The 24,459-nt window shown below is 40.2% G+C and overlaps 1 protein-coding gene across 1 annotated transcript in view; it reads left to right on the forward strand.

The window, feature by feature from the left end:
• The first annotated feature begins 23,424 nt into the window (after window positions 1-23,424).
• The window catches only part of itga11a (integrin, alpha 11a), a 52,017-nt gene continuing 50,982 nt past the window's right edge, over window positions 23,425-24,459 (forward strand). Inside the window, exon 1 of the mRNA XM_085357124.1 lies at window positions 23,425-23,485. Coding sequence (XP_085213250.1) covers window positions 23,437-23,485 — 49 coding nt within the window. The 5' untranslated portion in view covers window positions 23,425-23,436. The remainder of the gene's footprint in view (window positions 23,486-24,459) is intronic.

A 24,459-nucleotide genomic window follows, 5' to 3' on the forward strand; every position in this document is an offset into this window, starting at 1 on the left:
GCAGACTAAAATTGCAGTGAAAAACTATTTCATGCTTGATGTGCAGCTGATACAGTTTCTCCCATATCAGAAACTAACTTGTACCATTAGCAGCCAATAGTTTCTCTTGTTCTGGTATATTTCTCAAAGTATTTGAGAAGCACTGAAGAAGCATTTCCCAGAACAGTTCAAATGAGCATCCACACACTGCAGGTTAACAGGTAAACTGTACCTCCGACATGATGTAAAATCAAGCGTTTTATTAATATACCATCAGAATGACAGTTCATGCGAGAAGTGTTGTCTTCAAATGTTTCTCATTGACGAATAAATTCCTGCTGTATTATACCAGAAAACTATTTTGACTATTTCTGAAAAAAATAACTGTCTTACTGAAGACTGTTCAGAAGCTGATTACAAGAGCAAAACGTTTTACACAATTTGTAAAGAAAAACAAAAGACAACTTAGATTTACGTGTGATGACAGGGTCACAAAACACCAAATCTACACAAAACTGCACAAACAAACACGTAGCCTGTAAAAACCAGAAACATTGTCCTACTGTGTGCAATAGCCCGCTTTAGTAACAAAAGAAAGGCTTGCAATCTGCAGTCTTCTTCTGTTCCCTTCTGCTGTCATGCCATTACATTTATTGCAGCAAACAGAGATATCATATTTTGTAACTGACAATCATATGCTTTCTAGCTCCATTCAGAAAATAACCCCTGAACAGGATTCAATAATAGAGTGTTATAGTGTTATGGAGTTTTAGAATTATGATGGAAGAAACTCAGATGAACCCCAGACCGTTCACTGATAACATTGCTATTATGGGAGCTGACATGTATTATATTCACACAATGCTGGTTTGGAACATCTTCAGTGGCTTGTGGTATGAATTTTCAGCTCTCTCCTATCATGGCCAGACTGACACTAGCCTCAACCATCACAAAAATGAAACAAATACACTCCACATTCGCACACTTACAGCAAAGTTTCCTCATCCCTATGGTAACGCAGGTCACACTGAAAGGGACATATATCATAATTGCTATAATGTGTGTAGAGATCAGCAACGTTTTACCTGCACCTACTAAATCACCTTCACTGTCACAGTTTATCTGAGATGGAACGTAATTAATTTACTGTCACCTGATTTCTCTTGCACTTGATCTGTCGTAGATGCTTTGCTGGCCAGCTGGCAGCAGAGGGTGAGAGAGAGATAAGAATGATGCAGATAAAGAGAGTGATATACAAAAAAGGTAAGTGGCTAGGCTTTTACCCAAACGTAGATAATATGGCTAGCACTGAAAATGAATGAACTGACAATGTGGCCAACTTTTAATTTAAAATTGTGAGAAATTCCCTTCATTGCATTACATTGCATTTTCTGTCTTCGTTTGTACCATGAGTGAGCCCCCTCTTCGGTTCCTAGCCCGCTCCATGATTCCCCCCTCACAGAAATTGTTGCTCTAGTGGAACATTTAATCCACAGAAGCTCCGATTTCGGCTTCCCCAGTGCGCAGCACAGTGTTCCAGTCAGCCGCAGTCTGCTCACAAACCACTTCCTCCATCTGAGGAAAGTGCAGAAGAAGAAGAAGGCGAGTAGGATTGTGAGGATCTGGAAAAGAAGTGTTTCCCTGTTTCTGCCACTTGCATCTTTACACTGCTTCCTTGAAAGGGAGAAAGAAAGAGAGAGAGAGCTGATGCTGCAAGATGAGAAATCCTTGTTTCCGTAATTTCAGTTGTAAGCAACATCAGCTAGTGTATGATAGATGCACAGCTGTTTCAACTCTCAGACTGTTGCGTGTTGGTAACTAATTTCATCAGAAGTTATATATTGCACCATTCTGCTGTCTTAAAGACTCTTATAGAGAAGTAATACTTAAAATCATCTCTTTATATTACTTTAAAAACTTCTAATTCATGTATAGATTAGTACATTTGTTTTGGCTTTTGTTACTTATATTAAACTAACAAGAAGACTTTACACAGCTGTCAAAGAATATGTGCATGCCAATTGTAAAATTAAAAAAACAAAACCAAAAAAAAAAATGGCCCAATTCTTATTTTTCTCTAATCCACACAGGGTCAAAATACATATGCTTAATAGACTTTGGTCTATTAACTTCTTGTCAGTGAAAATGGTTTATTACATCTATTTGTCTTTACAAACATACAAAGGATTTCTTTGACATTGGACTGATTGATAATCAGAAGTCCAAGGAACTCAGGAAGATCTAAGAAGGAGAATTGTAGATTTACACAAACTGTGAAAGTCTTTGGAGCCATTTCTAAACAACTCAAGATTCCAAGATCATCAGTTCAAAAAACTGTATGTAAGTAGAAGTTATTCAAATGTGCCACCACTTCACCAAGATCTAGAAGTAAGTAAGTAAGTAAAATTTTATTTGTATAGTACCTTTCAAGATAAAAATCACAAAGTGCTTCACAGAAAAGCTGAAACATAAAAACAGAAATCAACCAAAAGTAAGTTTAAAGACATGAGTTTTTAGCTGTTTTTTAAATGAAACTACTGAGTCCACAGATCTCCGGCTCAAAGGAAGGGAGTTCCAGAGTCTGGGGGCCTTTTGTTTTCAGCTTCGTATGTTGGACGACCAGCAAGCCCTGATCACATGACCTCAGGGACCTGCTGGGGATGTGCTGTTGTACAGGGATGTACTGTACTGTTGTAGAAGATCCAACCTGTCACCCTCAGATGAAAGGAAATTGGTTAGGATGTTCAGGAACAACCACTGTAACCAACAAGGGAACTTCTGAAACCCCAGGGTCGCTGTCCTCAGTGAAGCAAGTCTTACATCGCTTTGGCCTGAAAGGGTGCCGATCAAGAACAAAGCCCATGCTCCAAAACCAACACCTTGTCGCTCAGTTGAAATTTACAGCGACCTGCGCCAAATGCCAAGTTTTATGATAAGACGAGAGAATTATTGAACTTTGTGGCTATAATGACAAGAGATATGTTTGGCGGAGTAAAGGTAAGGCTTTCAAACCTAAGAACACTGAACCAGCTGTCAAGCATAGTGGTGCTAGTGCCATGCGCTGGGGCCGGTTAGCTGCCAGTGGTACTGGTACACTGCACAAACTAGATGGAGTAATGAAGAGGAACTAGCTCCAAATTCTTCAACTTCACATCTAATCAACAGCTTGACAACTTGGGCGTTCAAACAGTACAATGATCCAGAGACGCATCAAAACATTAACCTTCTGGAATGGTGTTCCCAAAACTTTGACTTCAACCCTATTGAAAATTTGTAGGTTATGTTTGAAACCCAGGTCCTTGGCAGGAAACCAACCAATTAAAATGAACTTAAAATGCCAACTCTACCAAGAACAGTGGTCAAATATTCAGCTAGAATTATGCCCGAAGCTTGCTGATGGCTACTGTAAGTGTCTGACCAGTCTGCAGTCTGCTAAGCGACATTTTACCGAATATTAGTGGATTGTACGTATACTTCTGACTCTGTGTGAATTAGAAAAAAATGCAAAATAAATTCAAACTTGTAGATTTAATTATTGCTTTTTTAAAGTCATTAAAGGTCTATGCTGAACAATCATTCCACTCTGGAAAAAGAAAAGTTCAAAGAAATCATTAAAAGCCCCAAATTACTATGGCATCCATTCCCATGATCAGTGCATGCAAACCTCTGACCACAACTGTAAATGTGACAATAAGCATACCTCACAGACATGCTGCAGCTCTAGATTTCAGTGTAGGAAATCTTAAAGATGAAGCCTTTATTTTCTAGCTTCTCCAAAAGCCTCTTCTGACCTTACTCCTTATCTCCTCAAGTTGCAATTAAGAAACTGAAGGCCCCTCATGATAGCTGATTGGGAAATAGTTCCACGTCATGGGAGGAATGAGGACAAAACTAAGCTTTAGTTAGCATAACGATTACTGTAGGGGTCTGTGTGAGGATGAAGTGGGATGAGTGAAGAAATGTAAAGAAGAAAAATAGGGATAAGGAAGCAGGCATGAAAATAAAAACCTGTGAAGACTGAAGCAAGCATGAGTTAGATTCAGTTCATTTCATCTCATTTTATGTAGCGCCAATTAACAGCAGCTGCCTTAAAGCACTTTCTAGTGTAAGGTAAAGACCCTACAATATTAGAGAGAAATATGATACACGCACACAGTCCAGTTTTCTCACCACTGTGTGCCGATATGAGCAGCTGATGCATAACTCAGCCATGATTAGACATTTCCACCGTTTATTCACTCAACACATGAATCACTCCATTCTCTCCTACTCTTGAAATTACTTTCCACCAGTTTTTAATTCATCCAGGTCTCCTCTCCTGCTACATTTCACTCCGCTGAGCCTCTCATTTGCACTATTTTTTCACCTGCCGGTCATTGGGGCAGATTTACAGAGTCGTCTGGTGGGAAAAAAGCCCCTATTCACCTAGTCCTTCCCAGATCCTGATTAATTCCACTGTCAAAAAAAAGATGCTTCTGAACTATAATATTACATTGAAAAAAAATGCCTAACCTCTCTCCCTGCCTTCCTAAATAAGTTAACCCCATTGCTGATTTAGAGATAGGTCTATGAAGGTAAAATGATGAATCAATTGGGATGTTTTCAAGTGTGATATAGTTGTGATTTACAGTTTAGATTGTTCCCACATGGAAAAAGACCCAATCCGAGTAACCAAATGCATATACTGTATACATCTAGCCCCTATTTTTCTGTCTGTGTCATTTTGCATCTGTCTCCTCTCACATACACATTCACCACACACAGAGTCTGGAAAACAACACGCTCACATTAAGTTAGTGACAGCAGTATAAAGGCTTAACATGTGGTAGCACTTAAGCAGACCTTTCAAATCCAGTAGACATAAAATACGGAGAAAAAGACTGGAAACACCACACAACATATTATCAAATACAAATACAGCAGGCAGAAGAAATACCTTTCCCCCACTTTATCTGGTTCTGAAATAAATTTTCTTTCACTAATTGACATTAATAAGGCAAATAAAAGTAGGAATTGTTACTCTAGTTCACTAATTTTATTCTTACAATGGACAAAGGCTATATATTTTGTTCTCATAAAATTCAATAAGTAGGGATAAACACTTTCAAAATTTACAAGTCCCCACAGATCACTCAATGAACTGAGTGAAGTGAGTCAGTTTGGCAGACATCATATATTTAAATATTCCTCTGGTCTGCTCCGGCCCCACCGATGAATTTGAAATGTGCTTTATGCTCATTTGGTTTCCATTTGGTTCTACAATGGAGGAACCACACTCACACTTTTTCTGAGCTGTTTCTTTGTATCTTTGCAGTGCCATAAAGTTGCTTTTCAGTGATTGATTTTTTTATATATACACACACACACACACACACACACACACACACACACACACACACACTACAGTATTGGACACATCTTGTAAAAACAATAATTTAAAAAATGTATTTTTAGACAAAAACTTATTTTTAATAATAACCACAAATCAATAAGTCAGCAGTGGTGTAAATTAGCCTTTTGTGTGGTGGAAAAAACACATTACCATCGTTTATGAGAGAAAACATCTATCAAAAATGACCACATTCCCATTTAAATCTGCCTTTTTTTCTGTGCTCCATCCGTGTAAGGATACAAAATAATGGTTATAGTGTGTAGATATGGCCTTGTGTGGCCTTCATGCCGCAGACGAAGCAGCAGCAAAGACAGACAGACAGGCCTATAAGTCCAGTACTAAGCCTGGTGCTCTTTCTTCAATTAGCGCAGCTCTCACCATTGCTTACACAGCTTATTGGCCAGCCTAAAGATTTCAGTCTTAGCACTACAGCTTATTATAAAAGCACTGGAATGCTATTGAACCTTCTACAGAAGCCTGTATTTCATCTGGTGTGTTGCCAAAAGTGAAAACTGAATATTGACTCATGCTTGAAGGTCAAAAACAGGGGTCACTTACAAAAATCTCAAAAATCTGCCAGACTCAGACCTACTGGGTGGTTCTTGAAGCACCAGGGGATGGATCTTTTTGTGATCTCTAAAACTTGGGCATTTACTACTGTTTTGTAAACTTTTTTTTCTTGTCTGCTGTTACATTGTTTATTTCTTGCAGAGTTGAAACCTATCTGCAAGGCATAAATTACATCCCAACCCTCCTCTTGATTGTGTTTGATTGAGCTGGTAATCAAAGTTGGAACGCATGCAAAGTCTGATTAGTGCCAGCCGCCTGGAACTGGTGGCATATTTCAACCGCATGGAACAAATGACAGTGCTGGTCAGTGTGGGCATTTGCCTTGATTCAATATGACAAAAAGCAAATTAGATGCAATTTACATACAAGCGAGTTATTGGATCATATTAGAAACATGTCAAAACCTTACTGAATAGTTGAATGCATTTTTATGTGCAGTTTTGTTTTTTCAGGTCATTTCAAATTTGAACCATTCAGACACCTGAAATATTCTTTGCTTGCTCTAAAATGACGAATGGGAAGTTGGTGTAAATGATTTTTAGAGTATGTTGGACAGCCTACCTCCAAACTGCTTTGTCTTTAGAGGAAATATAGACCTCTCTTAAAGCAAAGAAGACAATGAATGACAAATCGATGTTTTAGATCATAGTGAGTTACAAACATGTTCATCAAAATTTGGAAAAAGATGAAAAACTTAATAATTCAGGCAGTGTAGTGTCACCAAAATCATTTAATTACTTTAATAACTTCGCTGACACACATCTATTCTATGAAACATAAAAGCAAAATATTCTATAGCAGTTAGGCTGGGAAAGAATCCTGGGATCTCTATGTCACAGTGTGGTGGCCGTAAAGACTGTTGTAGAGCAGCGGTCCCCAACCCCCGGGCCACGGACTGGTACCGGGCCGCAGGAGTTGAGGCTTCGGTGTGAAATTCATGGTTTTCAGGGGTTTTAGCGTGGTTTTTTTTTAGCGTTTTTATCGTTAACTTGGTTTCCCTGGGTCTTTCCCGTGTGTTATGAATAAATCTTCTTTTTCTTGGTACTGATACTGGTTTTATTTTGCTGTATTTATCTGCAACACATTAAAGGCTGGTCCGTGAAAATATTGTTGGACATAAACCAGTCTGTGGAGCAAAAAAGGTTGGGGACCACTGTTGTAGAGGACAACACAGCATACAAGAGATACAAATTATGAAGCAAAAGACGAGCTTTAAAGGTGAATTCCAAATCCGAAGAAAACCCAAAGTCCAAAAATCACAAAGGATAAAGGGCTGAAGATCATAAGGTAGCAAAACATGAAATATCCAAAAGACTAGTGCTACATGCAGATATCGAACTCTCACACTAAACCTGAAGAGAGAAAGGCAGCACAGATAGGAAGACATGGTGATACAGTGATGTGAAATAATTATTTGATCCCCCTGCTGAATTTGTAAGTTTGCTCATTTACAACGCAAGCTGGTACCTGTTATGAGTGGCTGTGTGCAGACAGGAATACGACCCAAGGTGCAGACTCCGGAGACAATCGTAACTCAAAACAGCTTTAATGTAAAACTCAAAATATAACTGGAAAAAATCAAAATAAACTTAAACCGGAGGACTGACAGAACACACAGCTAGGTAAATGGTAGATCACGACACAGACACAAAGAAACACAGGGCTCAAATACACAGAGGGAGCAATCAGGGAATGGGTAACAGGAGGGAAACACAGCTGGGGCAAATCAGGCCTAACGAGACAAGGGGAAGCAAAACCAGACACATTAACATCAGACATGGACTTTCAAAGTAAAACAGGAAACCCATAACACAGACTGAACAAAAGACACAGACTCACATGCAGGCACTACAACAGAGGGAACAGAGACGTGGGCCCAGGGCAGACACAAACACTGACTGGCCACGGGGATATAGCAACTAAGGATACACAGAGACGCGAACTAGACAAGGGGATACAGCTGACAGGGGAGACAGAGCAACTAGAGAAGACAGAGACATAAACCATAAGACAGAACTCAAAAAAAACCAAAGACTGGAAATAATAAATAATAAACTCAAAAACCTTGGGTCAACGACCCAGGCATCCTAACAGTACCAGCAAACTGGTAGTTTCACTTTAATGGTGCGAGACATCAGTGAAATATCTAGAAAAACACATTTAATAAAAGTCATAAATTGATTTGCCTGTAACTGAATAAAATAAGTATTTGATCGCCTACAAACCAGCCAGTATTCTGGCTTCCGCAGACTGGCTGTGCACCCATGTGGCAAACAGTCAGTTATAGATGTCATGATCTCAACTCATTATGTGGATAAAACACAGCTGTCCACAGAATTTCTTCCATTCCAACATTTCCACCTTCATGGCAAAATGAAAGAGAAGAAGCAAGAAACTTGGTGAGGACGTGGCAACTGTTGGTGCGATTGTTCAGAAGTGGATGAAATATTAAATGAGCTCATGGGGTGAGGGATCTTCATAAGAAAGGTGGTGGGTCAGTCCAAAGCTACATGGGAGGAGCTTGTTAATTATCTGAAGACAGTTGGGACCACAGTCACCAAGAACACCAGTATGCTTTAATGAATTGAAAGCTTGCACCACCCACAAGGTTCCTCTGCTCAAGAAGGCACGTGTACAGGCCTGTTCTAAGTTTCCACTTAACATTTAAATGATTCAGGGAAGACTTGGGAGAATGTGCTGTGGTCAGATGAAACCAAAGCTCTCCTGACCCCTGTCCTGTAAAGACCGGTGGGCCAAAATCCCTCCTGAGATGTGGGCAAACCTGGTGACCAATTACAAAAGACATCTATCATTGTGAAAGGGTTTTTCCACCAAGTACTAAGTCATGTTTTGCTTGGGGATCAAAACTCCATAAACACTTGAGAAGCACAAGAAACAGAAGTCAAATATTAAGCTGAAGCTCATCATAGTAGAAAAACAATGGGAACAGTTATGAAGAGCTGTGAAACTAATCATTGCTAAAAATAAATAAATAAATAAAAGCCTTCGGACCAAAGCATGAGATCATTCTGTTTCATCATGTGGCTGCTAATAGCGCATGTACATAGTCACATCTGTGTATTAGCAGCTGGTGTTAGGAACAAATGTTTGAAGCTGTGAGAAATAATATAACCACACTAATTAAATGAAAGGCCTCCATATTTTTCTGTGTTGAATACCAGGAACAAACTAATTTTCTAAATACACGTGTTTCTGGTTGGATTTCTCTGATCAGACGGGCCGAGAGGCTGATCAAAGCATTGTTCTAGAGACATCCAAAGGCATGTGGCCATCAATACAAAAGCAGCAGGAACAGTTTATAAAACTGCAGACATGTTTGTAACCTGAAGTCTTGAGGTACAGAATGGTCATAAAATGCATGGCTGTACAGGGAGTTCAAACATCCACGGGGAGCATAATTACCTGCGCCTGGCAGAGCAACAACACTCAGCACGCATGAACTCTGTGCGGCTCTGGACCCTGCTCCAGGAATCATGTTGTCCCTTTACAGTAAATCAGGGTTTGTTCAAAAAATGTAAAAGTCTGAGTTGGTATTTCCAGGTAAACATCTCATTTGCAGTTAGAATATCTGTGCTTAGATTGTATTTTTGTACTTAGCTCTTCTAGGTTGATGTTCCAGAGCTCCCGTCTCAGGATACTCTATATTTAATGTAACATGTCGGTTATAATAGGCAAGGCTGGGATGTATTTGTGTGTACTGAGCGTAATACATTTGATATACAGTAGTCCAGATACTAACTAGCATTATAACTAAAAGTAAATCTTTTTAAATTAACTTAATCCTTTTGGGTCCAGGATATAATTGGCAGTTGATTACCACTTTTGATTATTACCTTTATATTTCAGTATAGGCAGAGTCCTTTGTGCTGACAGGAAGGCAAAACTAACTTAAATAACCAGTGGTTACAAGCAAAGTATGCAGAAGAGCATCTGTGAACACACAATTTGTCAAACCTTTAAGCAGTTGGCTTATATCAGCAGAAAATCACCCTTGTCAGCTAAGAAAAGGCTAGAATTTGCATGGGCACACCGAAATCAGACAGTAGATGATTGAAAAAACGTTGCCTGTTTCTGCTTTGACACGTTGACTGTAGGGTCAAGATTTGGTGTAAACAATATGAGAGTGTACGCACCTTCTGATGGCTGCTTCCAGTGTCACAAAGCTCAAATCATCCCAAACTGGTTTGCTGCTTGTGATAATGACTTGACTGTACTCAAATGGCTCCACCAGAGCTCAAACCAGACCTGCCGCAAGTGTGTGATGCTATCATGTCAACATGTACCAGAATCTCTGACCAGTGTTTTCAGATTTGTGCCAAGAAGTAATAATAATGGATTGGATTTATATAGCGCTTTTCAAGGCACCCAAAGCGCTTTACAATGCCACTATTCATTCACTCACTGGTGGAGGCAAGCTACAATTGTAGCCACAGCTGCCCTGGGGCAGACTAACAGAAGCGAGGCTGCCATATCGCGCCATCAGCCCCTCACCAGTAGGCGGTAGGGTAAAGTGTCTTGCCCAAGGACACAACGACCAGGACAGAGAGCCCGGGGATCGAACCGGCAACCTTCCGGTTACAGATGCATGTCTCAACCCCCTGAGCCGCGGTCGCCAAACCCAATACTAGTAGATTGTACCCAATGAAATGTCTAGCGAGTTATAGTTTTATATATCAGTATCCCACTTATTCAAACATTAGGAATATTTTCATAGAGTGGAGAGAACCCCTGGGATTGGTTCAAGAAGCATGAAAACCAGATTAAGAACCCACCGTTTAGTTTTGATCTCTGTTTCAAATTAAATGCTTATAGCTGCCAAACCAAAATGGCAGCATTGTGCTCATACTGTTGACACAATACACAAAACAAAACTAAGAAAAACATGAATCTACAACACTGTGTATTTAGCCACTTAGTATTGCGTTTCAGGATGTAAATACATCAGTCTCAGTCACTCGTCAACAATTAAGGCATTCTGAAGGCAAAAGGTGGCCCAACCTGGTACTTATAAGGTGTACCTAATTAAGTGCCCACTGAGTCTGTATATAGAGAACTGCAAAACATGAACATATATGAGATGTTTAAGCCACTAAACTAAAACTAACTACTCGTGAATATATGACGTGGATATTGTTTGAGCCATTTAGATTCTTGTATCTCAGAGACTTTAGCTTATGTTTCTACCTGAATCAGGCACAATTTAATATAAGATAATGTTTTCTTTCTTTTTAAAAAAAATCTCTGGGTAAGCAATAAAATTGCACGTCAAAAATGTCTGCAGATTTTTTATAAACACAATGTATAGCACAACGTTTAACTGAATTATAGCCTTTTTACGGCAGACACCTTAAGCAATATCAAATTAAACTCTTCTTTAAAAAACACAAACATAGTTTGGGAAACAGAATCTGTCTTCTCATGAGCAAAGAAACTGCCAAGTGTGGTCAAATAATAAACAGAAGGTTCAGTCTCTCATTGGAACAGTAGCTGCCAGGGTGTAAAACAACAGAAAATAACATCACACATAGACTTTCCCCTTTGGAAACGCTATGCCACAAGATGTGTTGCATTAACCGTTAATGTGTTGTCATAAGGATTGCATTGAAAATTTCTGTGAGAAGGGCTTAACTTGGTGTTTGAGTGGTAGACCTGCAACAGATAATTGCACATAAGCTTCGTGAAACCTAATAATTACAAGCAGAAAATTGTAGACAGTCTGGTTTTCCATCGAGATCCAAGAGGAGAAAAAAAAAAGCCTGGTTCGATTTTTCCATCTGTGTCACAATGAACGTAAATCCTAACACAATGAAACAGGAGCGTGTGCTCTCTCATGAAGAAGACATGACGAAGGCAGAAATTTATGTTGAGCCACAAGACAGAATGACCTCAGTTTTGAGTTGCTTGATTGGGTATAGGAATGCGGTGACCCTAATAGATCTCTTATATGTCTGTCCTGGGAAGTAATACTACCAGAATGTGAATTGCATGAGAGAGAGTGAAAATTATATGCCTCCGACTACTGTATTGTATCCATATTAGGCCTCAAGACGGGGAAAAAAATTCTCACTTACGTACACTACAGCACACGCGTCCGTGCAAGTATTTTCATATGGGCTTTGTGTTTAAGCTGGGTGTTGAGAGACATGGCTTTGCCCTCAATCTGGACGTGTGAGCTTTGCAGTGTTCCATTTTCGTCCATCTTGTGGCGTGTGGCTTTAGTTTCCACATTAGTCTATTTCCCACTATTGCTACTGGCACAACTCAACCTGCACAAAGCTCCGCCAGAGATCTGGAAAAGTTAGCATGACTCACTCAAGCTCAGACAGTAACATTTACTTCTCTCATTCGTTGGATGTAGCTCTTTAATACGTTCATCTATAAAGGGATTTTCCATTGGTATTCGAGTAGTAATGAGATTGTATCAGTTACCTAATAATGGGAGTACACTGTCAAGCTTCTTACAAAAGTCAGGAGAGAACTTGATATGGATGAAAAAGCATTTCTATTATTCCTGTGATACACTAATCAAATTGTGATTTGGACCTCCTTGGTGGCCAAATCACAGAAATGCTGAGCAAGATCATGAGATGGAAACCGATGTATTTGCATCCCAGAACACAATATTAAGTGTCTAAAAACACAGTTTTGTAGATTCATCAATGTTTTTCTTAGTTTTGTTTATTGTATTGTGTCATGAGCACAATGGTGCCATTTTGGTTTTGGCAGCCACAAGCTTTTAATGTGAAACAGTGATCAAAACTAAACGGCAGATTCTTAATTCGGTTTTTGTGCTTTTGAACTGATCCTATTAGTTCACTTCTGTCTATGAAAATATTCATGATCTTTGAATTAGTGACCTCTTTTACCTTCAGAGCTGCTTTAATCCTTCATCGCTTGGATCCAACAAGGTGCTTAAATGATTCCTCAGGGATTTTGGTTCTTACTGACATGATAACATCACACAGCTGCTGCATAATTGTTGGCTGCCAGTCCAGATGTAAATCACCTGTTCCACTTCATCCCAAAGGTGCTCTACTGGATTGCGATCTGGTGGCTGGAGGCCATGTGACTGCAGAGAACTCGCTGTCATGTCCTAGAAACCATTTTGAGATCATCTGAGTTTTGTGACATGGTGCATTAACCTGCTGGAAGCAACCGTCAGAAGATGGGTACAAGGGACGGAGATGGCCAGCAACAATACTCAGGTCGACTGTGAGCCCAAAGTGTGCCAAGAAAATATCCCCCGCGCCATTACACCACCAGGATACAACGCAGGACGGATCCATGGATTCAGATGTTTACACCAAATTCTGACCCTACCACCCAAATGCCATAGTATAAGTCAAGACTCATCAAACTAGGTAATGTTTTTCCAATCTTCTGTTATGCAGCATTGATAAGCCAATATGAACTATGAATGTGTTGTGCGTTCAGAGAAGCTCATCTGCATACCTAGGCTATTATTAATTTGTTATTTGAGTCACTGTTGCCTCCCTATTAACTCAAAGTTTAACTCAGTTTAAACTTCAGCAGGTTGTGAATTTCTGATATGTGATTGACTGATGAAATATTTCCATGGACCACATGTACCTAACAAAGTATCTGGTAAGTTTATATAAAAACAGCCTAATATCGAGGTCTAGCGAACTCAAGCTTGAAAAATTCTCCAATTGAATAGCAGTGAGTGAGGAAACAAATGCTCCATGAAGTACACGGTTAGCGCATAGTTATTAACTTTTTGAGATTTGACGTTCATCAAGACTTGGGTCTGATTGGAGACATTGACAAAAGCTAGGAATTGTGCCTGTCTGTTTGTGCAAGGCTCTTGCACATGATGACAGCTTTCGTTCAGTTTAACACATCTTGAGAGACGTGACAGGAGTGATTAGGCAACAAAAATGAACAATGCCAGTACAAAACATTTAGTCAGGTGCGAGCCCAGTTAAGCTACCCCCAAACTGACAGAAACTCAGCATGCAAATCTGTGTTTCTGAGTTGCCGTTCTCAAAGATGCCACAGTGCACATAATGATATGTGGGATTCATTATATCTTTCCCAGTACTGAGCTTTGGGAGGATGGTTTTTGAAACCCTACATCTTAAACCAGTTTACATCCAGGATAAACTGTTTATTCTAAATGTCATCTCTAGAAAACATCCACAGCACATATGTGGAGCAAAAAAAGTAAATATTTTTACATTTTAACACATACATGCACACACACACGTGCGCACACATGCACACACACACAGCATGCATGTGCATAAGATAGATCCTTGCAATGTATATTTACTCACACCACAGTATGGCCTTGGTTAAATGTGAAGTACACACATCATTTTCCTACAAATCATCTTAAGCCACAGGTTTCAAGACACTTTGGACAATATAGCCTCAAATCTGTTTTGAAGCAGGTTGCTAACATTTGACCTGATCACACTTCCTGAGCATAACGAGAAATCGAACACATACGTCATGCATTGAGTTGAATGCTTTACAGTTGAAATTGTTGGTAATAAAATTTAGAATTTCACATCCATTATCAAACATTTTGATGAAGGTTTATCAAAATTTGGCAAATAAGAAAATGACAGTAAGATGTTGTCTTTTGTCTGAAAAGTGTCTGTGTCAATATGACACCATTTAAAAATGTAAAGATATAGACTTTAGGTTATTTTAATTAACATCTCCATTTTAATGTTGTGAAAAGTACCAAGTGACTTGAATTACCTATAGTTTGCAGTACAGCAATCTTATATTGAGCATCAGCGTTAGTGCTGAAAATATTTAAGCTCTGCAGGACGCACAGATTTGTGTTTTTTATCAAATCAAATCAAATCAAATCACTTTTATTGTCACATCACATGTGCAGGTACATTGGTACAGCACATGTGAGTGAAATTCTTGTGTGCGAGCTTCACAAGCAACAGAGTTGTGCAAAATACAAGAATGGCTACATCTGAAACTAATAAATATATGTACAATATATAATAGTATATGCATTTCTGGATGTGTATACTAAATATTTTTCTACGTGTGTGTGTGTGTGTGTGTGTGTGTGTGCACATATTTTACAAATTAAATAGAGTAAACAATAAATAAAATATATAAAAATATACAGAGTTGAATATGTGCAAAACAGTGGCGTTACTGTACAGTATGGAGTGCATAATGTTAAAGTTCCAGTAGTGAAGCTGAGGTGTCTATGACGTGTTCAGCAGTCTGATGGCCTGATGGAAAAAGCTGTCTCTCAGTCTGCTGGTACAGGACCGGATGCTGCAGAACCTCCTTCCTGACGGAAGCAGTCTGAACAGTTTATGGCTGGGGTGACTGGAGTCCTTGATGATCCTCCTCGCTTTCCTCAGGCACCGCTTCCTGTAGATGTCTTGGAGGGAGGGAAGCTCACCTCCAATTATCCGTTCAGAGCACCGCACTACTCGCCGGAGAGCTTTGCAGTTGTAGGCGGTGCTGTTGCCATACCAGGTGGTGATGCATCCAGTGAGGATGCTCTCAATGGCACACAGCAAATCCAGCATGTCCAAATTAACACTGTCGGATTTGATTTCAACACTATTAAAGTGTCTATATGGGTCCACACCAGAGAGTGTTAATTTAACTCTTTTTGGAGAGTTGGTACGTTAACTCTGATTTAGTGTTAAACACCAAATCTGTCTGGAGTTGATAATTTAACACTTGGTGTTAAGAGTTTATATATTAACTCTCAAAGAGTATTTTAGTTTAACTACGTAAGAGTTATCTTCTAATTCATTCTAAAAAGCGGGAATTTTACTGTTCTGAACTTCTAGAAATTTCTTTTGGAAATAAACATTTACTAAAAAGACGCAATGGTTTTTGAAAAACATTTATTCAGAACTGTGCACCACAATTTCAAAACATTTTCTGAAAGATGTAACAGTATACATATTCTCACTTTCATTAGAATTTTGTTTATCAAAAGGTCTGACATGGTAAATGCAAATAACAGCATTCTCATCACTTATTTCTTCAATACAATATGCATGTCCTTCATTCATCCCTTTGTGGAACTTCAACGCACTTCTGCTCTCCCCCATATTCCATCTTCACAAGCATATCCTGTGTGGAGATTGAATAAAAATTAGTTGACACTAATTAATGGCACAAATAATCCAGTAAACAATTGCAGCACAGTAAAAAAAAAAAAAAGGAATCCTCTTTGAGCCATTACTTGTGTAAAGTATTTTCCCAAAAGACAAGGACACAGGCAACAGGTAATACTGAACTAAATGTAAAACCTCAACCTTTTTAATTTTTACCTAAACCGTGTGCACAAAACTCTGGAGGGATCTATGCTAACGTAGAATCCAGTCAGGACGTCAGCTACTGCTGTTTGCTCGTTTTTTTTTTATGGGCGATCGTTTTCAGGCTTCAAGTAGCACCATTATACCAACATTTCACATTCTAGACATTGTTTTAGGTGTATTTGACCAAAAGTTTGACTGAAAATTCACATGCAAGCTTTTTTCAAGGCTGTGGTATTTGCCCGCAAACAATACCTTTCAGCTAGCTAAAACAGAATATTATGCTATCACCGAGCAACATGGCTAATGCCTTTCACACAGCTTTGTCTCAACTCCAAAGAGCCACAGAAGTAAAAGCTCATGATAATAATTGAAACAATCTTTGAAAAAATGACTTACCAAGCATGGCAAACAACTCAAATATGTAGAGCAAAATGTTCTGAAACGGCTTCACTTCAGCTTCGATTGGAGCCGTGCTGGGGGCGGAGTCTGTGAATTTACTCTATTGGTGTCATAGCCCCTGTAGGAGTTCAGAGTTAAGAGGTCAAGAGTTAATGTTTCCATTGTAACACCTCCAGATTTGACATAGAAACACTCATTTTTAACACTCGATTTTAACTACTATCATTTTACACCTCAGAGTTACATTAAAAGAATGTGACTCTGTTTAGAGTAAAATTAACTCTACTTTTGCAAGGAGACTATTAACACCAAAAAATTTAACACTTTTGAATTTGCTGTGCACAGTGATAGAAGGTCCTGAGGATGCGGGGGCTCATGCCGAATCTTTTCAGTCTCCTGAGAAAGAAGAGGCGCTGCTGCGCCTTCTTCACTGTTTTGTTTGTGTGTACTGACCACGTAAGATCCTCAGCCAGGTGTACACCAAGGAACCGGAAGCTGCTCACTCTCTCCACAGCAGCGCCGTTGATGGTGATGGGGGTGTGTACTTCTCTGCACCTCCGGAGGTCCACTATCAACTCCTTTGTCTTTGCGACGTTGAGGGTGAGATGGTTGTCTTGACACCAGTGGGTCAGGGCGCTGACCTCCTCCCTGTAAGCTGTCTCATCACTGTTGGTGATAAGACCCACCACTGTAGTGTCGTCCGCAAACTTCACAATGATGTTGGAGTTGTTGGTGGCTGTGCAGTCGTAGGTGTAGAGTGAGTACAGGAGAGGGCTCAGTACACATCCCTGTGGAGCACCAGTGTTCAGTGTGATGGGGGATGAGGTGATGCTGCCCAGTCTGACCACTTGGCGTCTGTCAGACAGGAAGCTAAGGATCCAGCTGCAGAGGGAGCTGCTCAGTCCTAGATCCTGCAGTTTCCTGTCCAGCTTCGAGGGAACGATGGTATTGAATGCTGAGCTGTAATCTACAAACAGCATTCTCACATACGTGTCTCTCTTCTCCAGGTGTGACAGGGCAGTATGTAGTGTCAGGGCTATGGCATCATCAGTGGACCTGTTGTGACGGTATGCGAACTGTAGAGGGTCCAGTGAGTCGGGTAGTGCAGAGCAGATGAAGTCCCTGACCAGCTTCTCGAAGCATTTGCTTACGATGGGGGTCAGGGCTACAGGTCGCCAGTCGTTCAATGAGGAGATGGTGGAGGATTTGGGTACAGGGACGATGGTGGCCATTTTGAAGCAGGCTGGGACTACAGACAGAGAGAGGGAAAGGTTGAAGATGTGCGTGAACACTCCAGCCAGCTGAGCCGCGCATGACTTGAGGACGCGGCCGGGAATCCCGTCCGGACCAGTAGATTTGCGTGCGTTCACCTTCCTGAAGCACCTCCGCACATCCTCCTCAGACACAGTGTGCGCACTGACGTCATCCGCGGTGCGCACACTGTCCGGTCTCATGGTGTTCGCTGTGTCGAATCTAGCGTAGAATACGTTTAGATCCTCACACAGAGAGGCCGTGGTCTGCGGTGTGCTGGGTTTCCCTCTAAAGTCTGTGATCGTGTTTAGTCCCTGCCACATACTCCGAGGGTTGTCAAACTGTTGCTCCACCCTGTCCCTGTACTCACGTTTGGCTGCTTTGATCGTCTTCCGGAGTTGGTAATGTGCGTGTTTGTAGTCCGATGTGTTCGCGGAGGCAAAGGCGGTGCTCCGTGCCGCCAGTGCCGCGCGAACATCTCCGTTAATCCAGGGTTTTTTCTATGGGGTCTGTTGAAACAGAGACCTCCTTTATTCAGTCATTACTAGATTGGATATCCAGAAAATGAATGTCTTGTTTCTATAGCAGCTTTTCCCTTTGACCACAACTCTGCAACATCATTTAATGTTTAACAGATCAATACAAAAAAGCTACAGATCCACATTTAATGGCTTCAATAGAAAATGAATATTAAAATGATTAATAATTTGTTTGAATGAAAATAGGATGCATTTGTTAAAAAATGTTTCAATATAACTCTTTACTGCCATTTATTCAGGGTGAAAAATAAACAAGTGTAAATACCTTCAAATTGCCTTTAATGTACACATGTTGAATCTATTCTTCATTTAATTAAAAGTAAATAATTACGTGTGAAAAGTGTTGAGTCTTGTTTGGTTCCTGTATGCTACACCACATATTATTTGGCAGAGTGGCTCTTCCGAAACATTTTTCCAGGTTAATGGTTTATCCAGGGCTACTCGCTGGATCTGTGCAGTGATCTCTCCCTGCTGTCCCTGTAGCCGATGATCTGGCCCGAAAACCAGCTGCTGGAGCAGCAACATGTTTAAAAAAAGGTCCTTAGAGGAGTTTGAGTGTGGGCTGTATTGCATTCATTGTTTTATCTTGCTCCTGACTTACTTGGCCATGATTTATGGAAAGTAACATCCCTGTGGACAGTAACTCTCAGTACATACAGGTGATTGTTTCAAGAGTGATTTCCAAGAAATGCCTCAGGCCTCAACAGCTTCTGAGAACAACATAAAGAACTTCCGCTGTCGCTAGTGGGCCGAAGTTCACGCCCAAATCTGAGAATCTGAACATGTTTCGTTTTTTTGATTCACTTAAACACTCACTTGCATTGTCTTCTTCCATCAGATCTCATGTACTTTGGAAAATCCATCCGCTGAGACAGAGAGACAGAAATAAAAAAGAAGCCAAGGAGTTAGATATGGGTTTTTTTAGTGCTGTCAGCGTTAATCTGGTTAAAATGACGGTAACGCCATAACCGCATTAACGCGGCAAATCTCCCTTAGCGAGTTAGCGCGGATCGCCCTGTCAGTGGGGCTGGATGACGCTAACGCATTACTGACCTAACCGCGCTGACACCGTGCAGCTCCAACCAGATTAACGCTGACAGCACTAGTTTTTGTGTTTTTGTTTTCACAATAAGACTCACTGGGTCTTTAAGTTGTTGGGTTGTTGAACTTACTATGGGTGATGACACCTATTGTAAGTTAAGATGCTGGGAAGATTATGTTGACTTTAACTGACTTGATTGGGTGTTTTTTCTGCCACCCTGTGGTCAAACATCTGTTAATGCGGCTTTAAAGTGCTGCCAGTCAAAACTGTAATGTCCAAATCTGTCAAAAATCCCTCTCCGGCGTTTTTCTGGTCAGTAATGAAAAACAAAAACAGAAATCATATTTGAAGATGTTTGTGGGAACAGTCATAAAGAAAAATCTCTCTCAATCAACTCTGACCTTGGCCGCTGAACTAATACTTAACTGAACCGCTGACGTCACAGACAGAATCAGTTGAAAGAAGGCCCCAGAAGCCAACCTTGGAGGTCTCGAATTTGACAACATTATGATAGGTGATACATGCTGGGTATCCGCACGAGGCATGCACCCAACCTGAACATTGAGAATGGTTGGCTCTTTAAGTCTGGTCCCATAGGACTTGTTCCATTATAGCCTGAGGAGCTAGCCATATATCACACACAAGCAGATAATCCAGGGGTGATTGAGGTAATTGCTTGCAGTTGTGGTGGGGTGCCCTGAAAAGCTGAGGTAAGTGCAGCTTCTGTTCAATATTGATTTCAGGCTGCACTTCACAGCAGGACTCTGTGTGGCATATATGGTAAAAAGAATAGGATTTTCAAACCAAATTTTTCACACTCTGTTAAGTTCACATCTGCTCCTCCTAACCCTAACACTCCCCTACAGACAGGGAGTTAAAAATCCTCATGGCAGCTTTGGTAAGCAGTAAAACATGCTCGCAACCCCCTGGACTTGAAACACTGACAAAATAAGTCCAAGTCCTTAAACGCCACTGGCACACAGCCTCCATTCAGAGCACCAATAATTGCAGGTTCCTCTCTCTATCATTTGTCTTACAAGCTGACAGTGGGAGATTCTTGAGCTGTGAGTTTTACCCACGATACTGAATAAAACAATTCATGTTATGAAACTTTTTATGTTTAGCTTTTTTTTATGTTACATTGACTGCCAAACCTCTGTACAATTTTAATTTTACCACCAATATGGAAAATCATTTCTATGATGGAGGAGGAATTTGTACTTTTATTTTGGTAGTCTGCATGAAGAATTTACTGCATGCTCACAACGTAAGCTGCTGTAACCCGTTTGTCCTTTAAAACAGTACAATCCCAGCAGGAAGCACAATCGCATGTCAGTGTAGGTTTGAGTGAAAGTCCACACCATCAAATCCAGACATGTGGACTATGTGGACCATGGAATATCACTTACCTTCACTCACCTAGTCTTGGTGTAATTTTAAGATGTATATCAGCAATGCTATGCGGACACACATCCACACAGGCAGTGCCACAGTAGGCAAGGGCTTAATTTCCTGACTTCAAAGAAGCAAGGCAGCCAGCAGCCTACTGAAAAGAAGTGATGAAGGAGGAATGAGTCCAATGAGCTTTTAAGCACCCTTAATGAAAGCAAGTCTTGATTCTTTTTTATTTTTTAAAGCTTTGGTTAAAGCGGTTTTGAGTGCAACTCGCTGGCTTGATTTGTGTGAACTGTGGCTGCTCTGTGTTGAAAAGGAAAGGGACTGTGATTGCAAACTAAGAGGAGGTGTCTGTTAGAATCATAGATGTGCGTTTCCCAGATTTTTAAATAGACAGCAGCTCACAGGATACGTGTCGAATCTAGAAATATAAACAAGTCAGCTTGGATTAATTCCATGGTGAGTTTGTCCAGGATTTCACAGTCTCACATGGACCATTTGACTTTTGAAGATAGTGCATGCGTTGTGCTGGAAAGATATGCAGAACAGCTGTTGCCTTTGCTAAGAGTTTTATTTTACTTTTTTTTATTTATATGTTACTCTTGGTAAAACTGTTATTCTGTAAGTGTAAATTCTAACACGTGTTAGTTAACTTTATGCAATGAAGTGAAACATTTTTATTCTTTGTACCCACACACAGTGGCCAACTTGGTCGCCTTCAAGTTGTTGGTGGTGAGGCCAAAAGCAGTAACCATGGACCACAGCTCCAACAGCATTAAGACCAGATGGTCTGCTAACCTTTTATCTAATGCACCACAGGATATTGTTCACTAGTAGGGCAAGAATTGAAGCGGGAGACAATCAGCTTGTTAATGGTAGTAAAAGAGAGCCTAGCCCAAAATTAGTTGTTGATCCAAGTTCCTAACCTGATCTATAGCTGCTATTAAAAAAAGTAAAAGTAACATTTTCTTTATATAGCACCTTCCAGGATAAAAATCACAAAGTGCTTCAAAGAAGCTAAAACATAAAATAAAAATCAACCAAAAGCAAAAGATGAGTTTTTAGTCGATTCTGAGTTTAATAGGGAGCCAGTGCAGCTGAATCAGCAGGGGTGTGACATGGGAGTACTTGGAGGACTTGGTCAAAAGCTTTGCAGCAGCGTTCTGAACAAATTGCAGCTTGCTAGCTGCATTTAGTGAGAGGAAAAATTACACTGTGGATATAAGGAGCAAATATGAGCTTCCTCCAAAGGACATCTGGTCCCACAAACAGCTCAGAGTAGAGCTGGCTCCTTTTGGGTTTCTGGGCACCTGTCTAGAAAGCCTCCTGGACACCCGCTAAATGAGGTGTTTTGAGCACTGAAGAAACCTCTTGCTGGATCAGATTTATTTTAACAAGTAAAATGTGTCTGTAGCAGCAACTTTATTGCCTAATTGCTCGCAATCTGAACTGACTGTGCTTTGACTACAAGCTCATGGCTAGGAGTTGGAAAGCTTCCACCTTGTCAATCCAGGAGCCTCAAAAGGTAACACTTGGGAAAGTTTGCTAGCAACACTACTTAGATATGTTTAAGAAAATAAAATCTTTGGGTTTGGGTTATAATAAAATCTCTCCTCTATTTTCTGGGTCACCAGGGTCATGTGCACTGTTCCACTTTATTTAGGATGGGTTGCCAGTAAAGCACCAGAAGGAAATGAAGAATATATATAACAAATTTACCGCATATTGATGAGCTTACATTTGTAAAATGCCATAAAACAGTTTGGACCTGGCAGAAACTATGTTCCCTTTATTTAGAATACAGTTTAGCTGTGTGGAAACATAAACTCTTCGGGGCTCGACATGGAAATCTACCAGGTGACCACAGAGTGATTTCATGAAAGCTAATGTACACAAAATCTGCCTTACTGCAAAAATTAGATCAGTCTACATTCTGCATTTGAACATGGTTCAAGTGAGAGCACATGAGGTAACATACCAACCCCGCAATTACTTGCCACTGTTAATATACCTGTCAGTTTGTGGTTGTGCCATGATGATAGCATTTGTGCTGTCGAGTCTGAAAGAAGCGCATTTAGTCTTGTATTGAGAAAAGGAAAGGTGGTGCTGCTGCTGATTTACGCTATTTCCAAAGAATCTTTTGGAAATCAAGTTAACTCTAAAAATATGACCGGTTATTGTTTTTTTTAATATATGTTCGGAAACTAGATGTGTGTATCTCCTTTTCACCTTAACACCTCAAATCTCCAAATGTATGCTATGATAAAAACCCACATTCAAAAGTCCTCTACTGAAAACTCAAGTTAAATCATTTCAAAAGCGTTTGTCAGGCCAAACAGAGCTGAATGAGTTTGTGAGAGACGGAGAATCCCTGCCCTGCTGTTTGTGTACCTCCTTCTTCTTCGACAGTTCCCTCCTACTTCCCCGAGATATAGGCAGCACTTTAACTCCGAGTCAATCAGAGTGGGATCTTTAACCGTGCGTGCCTCAGCCCACCACTTACACCCTCACAGCAGTCATCACTCGTACACCATCACATTGAGGCACGCTTGCACCGCAGACCATATGGAGTACTACAGCTTTCTCCTGCTTTGGATCTACAGCCAGCAGCTGGGTGAGTGAAAGTAGTTTATTGTTGTAACTATATATGTGTGCTTCTATCAGACTAATGTGTGGATCTAACCGCTTTTCCTCATGTAGCTTTAAAATAATAGAAATACGATGCTTATTTAATCGTACTGTGTCTCAATTGAGCAGCAGGAAACATTTCTAAAATAAAGAGGTTTTCTCTTTTTACTACATTAGATGACTTATTTTGTTAGTATTATGATATTGTATTTGCAAATCTGTGTGCTTTGTACTAAAGCAGCGAGATTTGAGTATCTTCAGTGGATGAAAGGCTATTTGTGCACATGAGTATCAAGAAACTGCAAGGCAAAGGTCATTTGCTTTACTGAAAGATACGCTGTCTCTTAAAGGTCCACAAAGAAGCTCTGTGTCACACTGGAAGCAGGCATGTTCTTAAAACTCGTGCCATCTTTTCAGTGTCAACTTTACAGAGACTGGAGAACTAGTGGTGCTCAGCCAGAAATGTGGTCAATTACCAGTGTAATCACTTTAGCAGCACCACATCCAGACAGGGTGAAAGAAACAGGATGACATGCATCAAATGCATGTACTTTTCAAAGCCAGACCTTTATTATGATTATCGTCTAAAGTAATATACAGTCCCAATGTTTAGTAAAGCTAATTAAATCAACCGCATCCTTTAAATGGCCTGTAGAAGCTTCAGTAACCGATGCAGGGCTGGAGATTTCTGTATGGTTACGTTTTGAGCTCAGTATAGTCACAATGCAGCCACATTTCCATAAAATTCTGGGCAACTTGTCACTGTGGCTGTACATTATGTTTTGCCTGTTTTTTCCTCAACAGAAAGGCATTATTCACTTCTTTTCAAACTATTTGGAAGAGGAAACAAACTGTTCTTTAATTTACAAGTTTGGTAAATAATGTGAAACTGAAGATTGGAGAAAAGGAAATGTCTATTGTAAATATTTGTATCAGTTTTGGAATTCACTGGAGCAAACC

This window comes from Diplotaxodon limnothrissa, linkage group LG1 (genome assembly GCF_057381915.1).
Source record: "Diplotaxodon limnothrissa isolate DT_005_m linkage group LG1, D_limnothrissa_male_GT1.1, whole genome shotgun sequence".
NCBI classification, from domain to species: domain Eukaryota; kingdom Metazoa; phylum Chordata; class Actinopteri; order Cichliformes; family Cichlidae; genus Diplotaxodon; species Diplotaxodon limnothrissa.